The sequence below is a fragment of the Nematolebias whitei genome, chromosome 5 (assembly GCF_014905685.2).
Source record: "Nematolebias whitei isolate Nwh7 chromosome 5, NemWhi1, whole genome shotgun sequence".
Taxonomy (NCBI): Eukaryota; Metazoa; Chordata; class Actinopteri; order Cyprinodontiformes; family Rivulidae; genus Nematolebias; species Nematolebias whitei.
The window spans coordinates 12,762,692-12,776,327 of NC_056502.1; the positions used below are offsets into that span (position 1 = coordinate 12,762,692).

The window sequence follows — 13,636 nt, forward strand, 5'->3', positions numbered from 1 at the left end:
ATACACACATCACATTTACAGAAACTGCAAAGTAAAAAATAAAAAAAGTTTATTTGGGGATAATTTGAAAAGGCATAAAAATATATATTTTTATGCCTTTTCAAATTATCCCCAAATATGCATCAGTTCATATTCTTTCAAAATGAGAAAAATAAAATAAACAAAATGAGGATGAATCCACAATGAAGCAGGTAATTTCTGAGGAGTGATGGAGCCACCTACATCTCTATTGTTATCTTTGGTGACTCCTTCAAACATGACTCCAAATAAATTTTTGCCTAAAAATACATCATTAGCAACATTCTGTTGTGGGCAGTGCAACAAATCGGCTTTAAAGTATTTTTACCTATTTGCCGAGATTGAATGCTATCTCAGAACGAGATCTTTTTATGGTTTATTGATTAGAATTCAAATCTGTACATTGTTTGACTCCATAAACATTAAATATAACAAATAATGAAGTTTTGTGGCACATATGTGTGTGGGGAGGGGGGCTTCCCCTCACTGTTTGTTTGTTGTATGAAGTCATGTGTGTGTAGAGCTGAAAGGCCCAAACTTGTGACCAAATAGAGGTATTGACCGGTGTGGTGCTCCTCAAACAAAGAAGGAGAGGCTGCTCTGCACTCAGCTGCTTTTGAGCTGCACCTTTCAGAGGATGGCAGATCAGCTAGGATGGAGCTTTGCAAACACAAGATGTGTTGGCAGCAATGTAAGGTTAAAAAATATGTAAAGTAGTCCCTTGTTTATTGAGGGGGTTAAGTTCCAGACCCCCACCCCCCCACCTGCAATAAGTGAAAATCTGCGATGTAGCAATGTTTTATTTATTTTAGTATTTAAATATATTTTAAGTCTTTAGGAACCTTTCCCACACTCTTGCAATGTTCTAAACTCTTAAACCTACATCATTTTAACAACATGCGTACAGTACTGAATATGTATCTACTAAATTTTACTTACCAGATCTGCAGAACAGCAGTGGCTCAGCTCCGCTCTGACTCGGTACTCGGTTCTGTTTCTGCAGACGTACCCTGCAGCAACGAAGCTCACAATCAATGTTCTAAACTCTTAAACTTACGTCATTTTAACAACAAATGCATAGGACTGTATATGTAGCTACTAAATTTTACTTACCAGCGCGTCTCCGCTCAGAGGTCCTCATGGGCCGGTTGAAGGAGATGAAGAGAGTCCCGGTGGGCTCCCGAGCGCTGGACCATCGGCGGCGCGTGTCCTGCTCGGAAGCCCTCATGGGCTGGCTATCAGCTCTCAAGATTCACCGATGGGTCTGGAGGTCTGCTTCTGCTCCGGTTCTGCTCCACTTCTGGTCCAGTTCAATGGGTTCCATGTGGATCTCTGCGTCCGCTTGGCACCAAAGTCACTGTAATAAGCGCCAAACATTTTCCGATCAGATCAAAACTTTCCCTCTAGTGTTTCAGCAGAAGGAAATGAGGTTTCTGGGCGGGGCCCTGTTGGCTTCTGGGAAATGTAGTCGTTATGAGTTATACACTGTAGGCTTATTGAGAGAAAACTACAAAATGGTGGTGCCTGTCCAAAGTATTTTATTTTTTTAACTTTTTACTGTACAGTACAGTATCCAGTACTGTCCCAATCATGTGATTAATATTAAAGTTGACAACCATGTGTCCTGAACAGTTTTTTTTTTCTCGTGTTCAATCTTACTTTGAAAATCTGCGATAGAGCGAGTCCACAAAAGTCGAACCGCGAAGTAACGAGGGACTATGGTATTGTTTGATAGTGGAAGCATGTACTTGTTCTCTAAATCTTCAAAAAAGGAATCATATTAATTAAGATAATAAGCACAGTATGGTGATTTATGGCTGTAATCAAAAATATATAGAAAATACTTTTACCCTTTTAAATATGCTAACTAATGTTAGTAAACTGCAACTTTTGTGCGAGAACAAAAACAACTCAAATGTGTATGCAGTCTTTATTACACACATTTTATTATAATGCATATTAGTCTTATTCTTTTCCTTCCTGAACCATATCACAAACAAAATCTGCTGCATTCCAGTCTGGAAGTATTCTCTAACAAGTTGGCAAAGCAGCCAAGTGGAAACCCCAAACCACCAGGAAAAAGCACCTGCACGCCTTGCAGCTTGCAATTCTGCAAACTCCTTAGCTGTTTTTTTTTTTTTAACAAGCGCACACTAATTTGATTGTTTTTCTCTCCTGGAGGGTTAGAGAATCCAGTCTCTTCTGTGCTACTTTATCCACTAAAAACTTTCTGATTGATTATGATTTGAAGCAGAATTGTTCTGCTGGTTTAATTGTGTGACAGGTGGTAATTTTCCAAGCTTGATTTTGATAGAGGGAGAAAGAGTCTTTTGTTGCGTCAGCTAACTTCACTCAAACTGCTGAAGGTTTCAGACCTCGGAAGGATCGCACACATCATCAATTCAATCCTAATGCTCTACAGTTGCTCAGCCGACATGTTTGAACTATCATTTAGACGTAGTTAAATTCAGTTTAAATGACTGGAACTGGAAGGTGCCACGACTTTGGTTGACAACTTTTATTTTATTTTATTTATGTTAAAATATATATTTTTTGGTAATGATTGAATGACCGAGATTGTTATGCCTGAACTTTAAAGAAACAAATGTATTTTTAACATTTTTTGTAGTTATTGAAAATGCAAATGAATTTGTCAGTAAAAGGGATCACATTCTCAACTTTTTACTTTGGTTAAAGAAAGATCAAACGTTCCTGTCAAAGTCATAAATGGTTATCAAATAGCTGATATTCTGTAGATAACATCAAAGGTAAAGGTCTGATGTTTCATGAAGGAATAAACAATATCGACCTCCTTTTACTCAAGAGTTTTACACATAAAATATCATGCACTGAGAAAGGACAAAGTTTGAGCCATTTGCATCCAAAACTTCCATCCATCCATTATCTTTTACCCGCTTCTTCCATTTTGGGTCACGGGGGTCGCCGGTGCCCATGTCCAGCAATCACTGTGCGAGGGGCGGGGTACACCCTGGACAGGTCGCAAGTCCATCACAGGGACACATAGAGACAAACGAGACAAACAACCATTCACTCTCTCACTCACACCAAGGGACAATTTAAAGTTACCAATCAGCCTAACATGCATGTTTTTGGTCTGTGGGAGCAAACCGGAGTACCAGGAGAAAACCCACACATGCACGGAGAGAACATGCAAACTCCACCCAGAGAGGCCCCCGGACCGGGGTTTGAACCAAGGACCTGCTCGCTGAGAGGCAGCAGCTCTACCAGTTGCGCCACCGTGCTGCCCATCCAAAACTTGTCAAACAAATTACCGTATTTTCCACTTTATAATTCACACTTTTTTTAAATCATTTACATGCCCTGCGACTTATAGGCCGAAGCAACATATTTAGGGATTTTTCCCATATTTATAAACCAATTTTTGGCTGAAATATGACCATTTTTATTAATTCTGACTGAAAAAATGTTTTGAGCAGTACCACTTTCAGCTACTTGATGATAGCACAGTAGTAGTTGCTGTAAGGCATGCCATTGTATCATGTAATAGGTAATCGTGGCTATAATGACAATTTCAAAAAGGTTCAAGACCAAAACAACTGGACTTTATTTATTATACTTTACTTTATACTTTATTGGGTTTTTTTCTTGAACTTTTTTGAATTTACCATGTCCTGGATGACTGAGAATCTTCACCAGCTTTTAATGATACAATCGGCTTGCCATAGTCTCCCCACCTTGGTTCTGCTTGCTGCTTGGACCAACCGTCAAAACAGCTGCACCGCCCGGCAAAATGCAGCTAATTTGACCGTTAAAGTCCTTTTATTAAGCAAACTTTAGACTGACACACCTTTGCTATAATTTCGAGCAAACACATAATTGTTTAGTTGCTGTTTTTGTGAAATTTTGAAGAAACGAGCTGCGTTCCTCCTTTTTTCTCTGCGCGCTCCCGGGAGCATAGAGGAAGCAAAACTATTTTTGAAATTCAGCTGATTTGACCATTAAAGTGCATTTATTAAGCAAATGTTAGATTGATACACACATTTACTGTAATTTCAAGCAAACAAATAAATGTTTTGAGGCATTTATCTTGTTAAATTTGCACAGCGACTGGTCGCGTGCACGCGTTTACTTCCGCGTATCGGCTTTTGAAATGCAGCTGATTTGACTGTCAAAGTGCATTTATTAAGTCAAGTCAAGTCAAGTCATATTTATTTATAGAGCACAATTTAAAACAGACAGACTGTTATCAAAGTGCTTAATTATTATTAAGCACTTTGATGCTTATTTATTAAGCAAAAGTTAGACTGAGACACACCTATACTATAATTTCAAGCTAACAAATATTTGTTTTTAAGTGTTAATCTTGTTAAATTCTTGGTAAAGTTCTCCCGTGCACGCTTCCGCGGCCGCCATTTGGCAGCCCGTCGATTTTTGCCACATCGGCCCACATTTCCGGGTTGTCAGCGGTGACGTGTTACAAACGCGATGCGTCAGCGGTGATGCATAATAGATGCGACGTATATGGCGAAGCGACATATTTATAGATTTTTCCACTTTATTAGACAAATATGGACTGATGCGACTTATAGGGTGGAGCGACGTGTCAGGCAGAAAATACAGGGTGTAAAATTGTGCGATCTAGTGAAATGTGTTGGTGCTCAGAGGATATGTTGAGAATGACTCTCAGCTACCACACCAAATTTATCTCAACATAAACTGACTGGGTTATAGCCATTTAAGTGATGGCTAAGGTTGATTGGCTGTGGCAGCCATCTTGAATTGAGTGACCCCAAATGTCAAACTGGAGTGAGAAATGGGTTTTAAAAACATAATTGATCACATCTCCACATCCTGATAGATGTTAATAAACTGGGCCGACTAAAAAGGAGGAAAAAAATAAATAAAATTTGTGTTTCAGTCACAGTTGGCAGAAAGCCTGATCTAATACTGTTTTGTTCTGAAATCAATGGTCAACAGGCAGCCAACCTGTCTGTCTTCATGCACCACCTCCCATCTACGTACGCGCACTCTTATTGTGCACTATTGCACTGAATTCTACTACCGAGCTCTGCTGTACTGACAGACAGTAGTACAGTTTGTAAAAACAGCAAAGAGCTGCAGCAGCCAGTTTCTGTTCCTTAAACTACACAACTACTAATGTCTCGTTAAAGAGCCATGCATGCTATTCTTATTCATAGTGATAACTGTTTTCTTACCTGTGAGTTAGCCATTTAGTTAAAAAGCATCGCGCATGCTCAACGGCGCTCTTCTCCAGCTGTGTGCACATTTACAAGGCTTAGAGGCGTGACTTTGGAAGGAGCTCCATGGTGACAGAGTGGGTGTTGTTCTTATGTTAGGATTCATATATACTCTTACATTAAGTAATAAACTGCTCATTACTGCTTTTTGAGTTCTTGATGTTCATGCAAGGATCACTTTCTAACGTTTCACCTAATTCTCTCTGGTAGCTCATGAGACAGTTTGCTAACAGACCGACGACGCTGATTTTAACATGTTCTACACAAAATTTTAACAACATTTGTAAAATTGACTAAGCAGGTAGCACAGATGGTAGAGCTGTTGCCACCCAGCGAGAAGGTTGCCGGTTCAAATCCTGGCCTGGGACCTTTTTTTTTTTTTTTTTACCCGTGCATGCATGGGTTTGCTCTGGGTGCTCCGGTTTCCTCCCACAGACCAAAAACATGCATGTTAGGCTGATTGGTAACTATAAATCAGGGCTATTCAACAAAATTACTCAGGGGGCCACAGTTTCTGAACGCCAGCAGATCAGGGGTCGGACATCCAGCAATTTTTTTTCATTCAACCGGTATTTATACAGGTTAGTCTCAATGAGTCACGAGGACTCATTTATAAGAGAGACCTGTTTTAAACAAAAAATGTCATTATGTAAATAAACCAAGTATTACAATGAACTGTTACCTTTTAAAATGTAAGCACCTTTTAAATTTGTTGGTTTTATTACATTGAATCATAAATGCAATAAACAAAACCCAGACCCTGCCCCCACCCCCCTACCCTCCACCCCCCAAAAATATTTTAATTGGTGGGACGGACTAAAGTCACCTGCGGGCCAAACATGGCCCGTGGGCCACCAGTTGAATAGCCTTGCTCTAAATTATCCCTGGGTGTGTGAGAGAGAGTGAATGGTTGTCTTGTTTGTCTCTCTGTCCCTGTGTTGGACTGGAGACCTGTCCAGGGTGTCCCCCACCTCTTGCACAGTGACTGCTGGATATGGGCCCCAGTGACTCCTGCAACCCAAAAAGGAAGAAGTGGGTAAAGGCAATGGATGGATGGATGGATGGATGGATGGATGGATGGCAATTTTTTTTGTTTGTTTTTTAAGGTTAGTTGGCTATGGCAGCCATCTTGAATTTGGATGACTTCAAGAGTTGTACAGTTGTAGATGTACAACCAAGGATTACTTGATTCATACGAAATTTTTAGCTAAAGTACTGAAACACACACACACACACACACACACACACACACCATCTGTCGCAAGTAAATATAAAAACATGGAAACATAATTATTTTAGTTTTACCATCATGTACATACTTAAAGGTATACTATGTTCAAAACTATCCTGATTCGTGTTTTTGTGAAACAAGACGTAAACAAAACAAGACTGAATTTATCCTCCCAACGGCTAGTCTGTTGAAAAAGACGTGATTCATTCAGCTCATGCTCAGTCTGTCAAACAAAATTCATAAAGTTTGTCCACGTAGTTTCTCCTCAATGTTACACACGAACAGACAAAACAAACAGAAAACATGCCTCCACCTTACTTTGTGATTCCGTCTTATTTTGGGGAAGTAGGGGAGGAAATCCTGCAATCTGATTTGATATATCTGTATTTGTGCATGGAAAATTTTGCACTTGAACACACTTTCCACCTGCTAATCATAAAATCCTCCAGCAATAGTAATTATTTTGATTCGGCAATCAAAACTATTCAGGAGAGCAGCCTGACAAAACTGAAGTCACAGAAGATTTTCCGAGCAGAATACCAGAATTAAGAGGGGAAAGTAGTTGCACACACACCGTTTCACTTTTCACACACACACACACAGCACTCAAATCTTTTTGTTCTACACTCACACTTGTCAGTCACCTTGATCAAGGAGCAGTTTGGAGGAGAAAAAAAAAAAAAGTTGAGGTTGCTGCTTTGGGCAGGGAACCTAACTTTCAGCTCCGCTCCTAAATTCTATCAGATCAGCTCAAGCTTAAGTTCCATTAAGTATTTAAACAGCGCTGCCTCGTCTGCTCTCCCTTGAGACGTTGACTTGCACCCTTTGGAAAGCATGGCGGAGACTAATCAGAACGCTGAGGAAGACGAGGTGAGAAGCCAAGAGTGAAGGGGAAAATGAGAGCGAACGTAAAGAGGGAAAGAACGAGAAACAGGTCAGAGGGTTAAAAAAGATAAACTTAAGAAGGATCAGGCAACGGAAAAACATTCAGCTTTAGGCAATAATTTCAATTTTAGAGAAGTAATGTTTTTTTACAGCTGCACATTAATATATTGACTTATGAAGGTGTAACAAAAAGCCTCATCGGGGACATTTTCTGGGAGTGCAAATTACATTTTATTGGCTTTCTTTTCCAATATGTCCATTTTCTTGTCTATTGCCCATCTGCTGCTCTGCCGTTCTCTGTCGACCCATTCCACATATGCTGCTGCAGGAAGAGCATTAAACGAGGTAACATGTTTTGCAAGCAGGCAACCGGTCAGGATTGTGTTTTATGAGAGCAGTGGAACTAACCAAATGGAGCCTTTTTCCTCAGTGGTCCATATCTCTGTTTCTTCTCCTACTGCCAGCTCCCATCAGCATGCAAATGAGACAGGACAATAAAGGTGAACTTGGACTAGAACAGAAGTCTGACATTTAGTTGCCATTTTGTGCAGAGGGAGGAAAAAGACTTGCCTATCTGTGGGGAATAGCTCTAACAAGGCTCTCCCTGCCATTTGGTAAAGGGGAGAAAAAATTGGGGGAGGAATTATGGTGGTGTACTTTCAGAAGCAGAGGACTAATTCATCCCTCCAGACCACTCTCTCTCAGCCGCCTGTGGATTTTTGTCTCGGTCTACCGTGCGTTGTTCTATTCCATCTGATGCATTATGTAGTTATATTAGTCTATTTCTTCCAGTCCTTACCCTGTCAACTCTCTTCCGCTGGAAAACTCAAATAACTCCAAGAAACTGTAGCTCTATCTCTCTCTCTTATGTTGTGAATTGTTCTTTGAGGTGGCCTGGGTGCTACATCAAGTAGGTGTCGACTTTCTTTTTCTTCGTGAGACAGCACGAAGGGAAACAAGCGAGACACCGACCAAAACAGAGAGACTTGTAGAGGGAAGAGCTGCTTCACAGCCAAGTCAATACAAAGTGAGCCTTAGAGGTATTTCTGCAAATCTATGGTCATTGAGCTACTGTCAGCCTCGGAATGTTCTCAGAATTATTTGTGATTGTCAACAGTTTTCTTGCCATTAACTTGACTCTTTTCATCGCAGAAGGGACAAAAGGATGTAACGCTTCACGTCTTATTCTTGCTGTCAGCGTTGCTTCTTTTTGTTCTATTCAGTGTATCATAATGAAAGTAGTTTTTTTTTTTGTAGCTCGCTCATCTGAGGATCAAGTTTGACTCCGATCCTCTAATTTAGCAGGCTGATGTCAGAATTGCAGTTTACAACGGTAGTCTTTAGCCTGTTTCTCACCGACTCAACAACAAACGGGTGTAATGCTCTTTTAAATAGCTTTACTGTGTAATTCCGTGGTTGCACAATTAGCCTTTTCTTACTTAGCACACAACTAAGTATTTATGTTCTTCACGGCATGGAAAACAATGCTGATTAAAAACCTAATAAGATTAACAATAACAATCCTCACACTAATTAGAAACTGAGAAATAAAACAAGCCCTGAAGAGAAACGAAGCCAGTCAAAGAGAAGGAATGAATTCACTTAACTTCAGGATTGTCCTCTTCAAGGACTCCCCCTCCTAGTGGAGAAGTGAGAGAACCAAGAAATCTTTTGGACCTCATCACCGAACATGCTGGAGCTGCTCCATCGTGACCGACTTTGCAAACTGAAGTTTTTATATAAACTGAGTCTTTAGATTTAGTAGCACTATCAATTCCACAGCACCAAATCATCTGGGGTGCTCACAGTCCATATTTCTCCCATGTTTTGCAATTTTCCTCTGCAGAGCTGATCGTAGGAGCGACATCACAAATTAGATGGTAAAAATCTCCATTCTGGCGCCACACTTTGTGAGTCTGACTAAACTGACTGTTCTCTGATACAGAGAAAACTATCAGAGGCCCAGAAAGAAAAAAAAAATGGATGTCAAAGCTGAGAATCGCTCAATTACAACAGCTCGTGCTTCTCTTGTGTTTTTAGTAGACTTCCTAAGCAATGACTAAAAAATATATATATTTTAATAGGATTTAAATCTTTTTCTCTGAGTTGCACATAAAAAAAAAAGATTTAAAGGCATAGCGCTATGTGAAGGAATGCATACTAACTACCACCTTACATGCCAGAGATGGACTGAGATCATCTTGTGTTGAGAAATGACGGTTGTGCACGTTTTGGTCAAGCCTAAATAATCTTATACAAATCACAAGATGTCACATTCAGAATATATGTTGTGAATGACTCTCAACTACCACTTCATCAAATTATACCTCGATATCTGTATCTTCACTAAGTTATAGCCGTTTCGTGTTGCTGAATGTAAATTAGTTGATGGAGTCAGGGTCGACTCCAAGATTTAATGCTAAAGTTTTAAACATATGTATAGCACATCGAGTGTGTGCTGTAAATGACTTTCAGCTGTAAGAACACCACATTTTAACACATTACGTTTAAAATTGACTGAATTATTGCCAATTTTGTGTTTTCTAAGCTTAGTGGACTGTGGTGGCCATTCTGAATTAGGTTGGCGCCAAAAGTTAAACAGTTGGAGAGGTGCATCTATTAAATACTCCCTGAATGTTTCATTAACATTTGTCTAATGGTTCCTGAGATATTTTGCTAACAGACAGCCAGACTTGAGTTTGAATAGTTAAGTATTAGGAGAATTTGTTAGAATTCTGTTTAGAATACATGTTGGAAAGCAGTCTCAGCTACTACCGCACACAATTTTAGGTCAATATTGGAACTATTATTTCAGTTATAGCCTTTTTGTGCTGTTAAAGATCAGCTGGCTGTGGTGGCCATCTTGTATTTATTTGACTTCAAAAGTGAAAATTTCTGTTTTATTTTTTATTTGTTGGGTGATTCATAAGATGTTTTGCTAACTGTACGGACAAACATACTCATCAGTGAAACTTTATCTCAGTCGTAGTCTTCGGTAGCGATCGATCATTAAAGATGAAACGTGTTATTTGAAGGATTCTTACAAACTGCAGCGCTTACATGCAGCAAAACCAGGTGCATTCAGGTCTGTAAGTCTGGATGCACAAACTGACCAGAAATACAACAGAAACAAATGCAGCAGCTCATTTATTTGCCCTCTATTTGGCAATATCCACGTTTTCATCTAACTGATATGCTCTGGAGCCACATGCAGCTCTTTGGTTCCTCTGCAGCGGCTCTTTCAAGCTTTGACCTAAACGGGCATAAAACTGAATTTTATTGGTTAAGCAAACAACAACAACAACAAAAAAGGATGAGTTCAGACAGTTTTCCGGTAATTTATTTTGCAAATGTGTGAACACTGGAGTGATTACAAGGAGTAAACCATACTTTAACTTGATGCTTTATTTCTTTATATGAAGAACTGTCTGCATAGTTTATAGAATTTTTAATTAAAAAAAAAAAAAAGGTAAAAATTGATTTTTTTTTCTCCCCCCTTTACAAGAATCTTGTCTTTTTCTTTAATAAATGTAAAAAAAAATCATAGTATTTTTCGGACTATAAGGCGCACCTGATTATAAGGCGCATTAAGGGCGGCTGTGGCTGAGTGTTTAGAGCAGTCGTCCTCCAATGCAAAAGTTGGGGGTTCGAATCCACCAGCAGTCACATGCTGAAGTGTCCCTGGGCAAGACACTGAACCCCTCATTGCCTCCGATGTGTGTCCCATCTGTGTATGAATGTGATAAAGCACTGATTAGTTTCTTTAGAATGATTTGTTCAATTAGCTTTGTAGAGTTCTAGTAGAGTGCTGTGTGAATGGGTAAATGAGGACAACTTTATTCAACTCATTCACAATAACTCTCAACATTGTTCAGTTGTACCACATAAAATCGGGTTGAGCACAACCAGAATTAACACATAAGGTGCAGTGGATTATAAGGCTCATTGTTGATTTTTGAGAAAATTAAAGCATCTTAAGTGTGCCTTATAGTCTGAAAAATGCAGTAGATATTTTTTGTTTTATAATGTCACCCATACAGGCCACAAAAGCCCCCTCCAGCAAACCTAAAGTGGCTCACGGGCCACCAGTGGATAACCACAGTTGTAGCAGGTGGTTGCAGCTCCGGACATGTTTAATGTAATGAAGGAAGGCATAAAAATGGTTATTTTGATTGTAAAGGTTACAGACCCCTGGGTCATCTTTCTCTGTCAAAGTTACAGAAATAATAACAAGTCCACAATAAACAATAAGAAGAAGTTGTAAAATTGCTCCGACGCTGTGCAACTCTAACTCCCGAGGCTTCTTAAGATTCTGATGAACAACGAGTTCTGTGTGTCGTTTGTGTGTTTTTCTTTTAAATGATTGAAACAAAAAGGGGGTGGGGTATTTTCAGCTCATGCTGTCCCTTCTTTCTCCTTGTTTGGTTCCAACTCAAGCGCTGAAGGACGACCGCTTCCAGATGGTGCTCTTCACGCCACGCCTGGTGCGCATCACGCTGACCAACGTCAGCGTGTCGGATGAGGGCGGCTACTTCTGCCAACTTTACACGGACTCCACGCACCACCAGGTGGCCACGCTCTCCGTCTTCGTTCCCCCGGAGACGCCCACGGTGGAGGTACAGCAGGAGGCCGTGGAGGGCGGCGAGGCTGAGCTCACCTGCATGTCACCTCGCAGTAAGCCAGCTGCCACTCTGCGCTGGATGCGTAATAGCCGGGAGATACAAGGTACGGGGGTGAGACGCAGCCGACACAGCGACTGATGGATGTTTGGAGATGTTTGGTTATGAGAGATAAATGAGAAAGTTAATGAGATGTTTAAGGACAGGTGGAATGGAAAGGTAGGGCTATATCGCACATTGAGTGCTAGATAATGTAAGAAGAAATGGATGGATGACTGATGGGTTGACAGGGGGGAAGAGAAATGGATCAGTGAAAGAAAGGAGGGACAGATGGGTGGATAAATGGATGAAGAAAATCAGGGTCTGGGCAGTGGTGCTGCCAGAATCGCTTCCCTCTCTCATTCGTTATTTCTGATCAATCTTTTTTTGAGATCTCAACTGTAGTATTTTATGTGCTCCCATTACTTTAGAGGACATTATCAGCTCATAAAAAATATTTTACCTACTGAATGATAGATCATCAGCTGCCTTAAATGTTTCAACATGTTTTTGAACATGTCCTGAAGCCTTTTCTATATCAAGACGAGTAGATTCTATTGGTTACTTTTGAAAAACTGTCATGTTTGTCATCAAATGCTGACCAAAGCGTATGTATTTAGCATAATGAGCTTGCATAGGCTGAAGTCTTATTAAACGATGTATAATGTTCAGTAATGTTATTTATGACTATAAAAAAGAAACATGAAAACTTTTGTGATGCGTTTTGGGTTTCTGCTTGTCAGAAGCTGTTTCCAGTCATCTTTGCTGAAGTTAACTAGTGTGCATGTGCTACACTTTGTAAATGATATCAGTGAACACTGAGCCATCATGCCTTTATGGTGTGTGCCACGAACATTTTTAAGCCTCCAACACACATTTTTTTGAATTTGATATTAGTTTTATTGAACCAACAAATTGTTCCAGAACTGGTTTAGTATTCAAAGATGCGTCAAAACCAGAAATTTGCCAGTTTGCCAGTCTTACTAATGAAAAGTTTTCTCTTAGGGTAAACTTTATGTCTTTGCCCTCGTTAGCTTCTCTCTGTCCCTCAGTAGAATTTAATAAAAATGTGTCTACATCAGTGAGTTGTTGTTGGCTGGAAAGTAGGGAAGAGGTTTTTCATGACTACTGGTCGTGGACCACTGTTGCTTGTTGCAGATATTCAGGATTTTATGCAGCCAAGAGGCTGTTTGGTTTTTATCTTTCCCCAGAATCTACTAGCTGCTGATGATGCAACTACAGAAGCTCATCCTGTTTCTGTCATGGACTTGTGTTGTTTTTAGGGTCTTTAGATGGAGCTCTCTTTTGACCGCATGTTGCACATTCTCTGGAACAGCTTTCAAAGAGATGGGACAAACTTGAAATCGGCTTCAGACGATTTACCCTCAGCTAAAAATCCATCAAAAGAAAAGCCTGCATCTGGTTACATTAGTCTCTAGTTGGCTTAGAACAGGGCAATTCAACGAAACTGCTCAGGGGGCCACAGCTACTGAAAGCCAGCTGCTCAGAGGCTGCATGGACATCCAGCAATTAAAATCATTCTGTAAATAAACCAAGTAATACAATGATCTGTTACCTTTTAAATTTGTTTGTTTTATTGCATT

General features: G+C 40.0%; 1 protein-coding gene across 1 annotated transcript in view; it reads left to right on the forward strand.

Moving 5' to 3' along the window:
• cadm4 (cell adhesion molecule 4) overlaps positions 1-13,636 on the forward strand; it is a 215,627-nt gene that overhangs the window by 159,754 nt on the left and 42,237 nt on the right. The window contains exon 3 of the mRNA XM_037676156.1: positions 11,812-12,099. Coding sequence (XP_037532084.1) covers positions 11,812-12,099 — 288 coding nt within the window. The remainder of the gene's footprint in view (positions 1-11,811; positions 12,100-13,636) is intronic.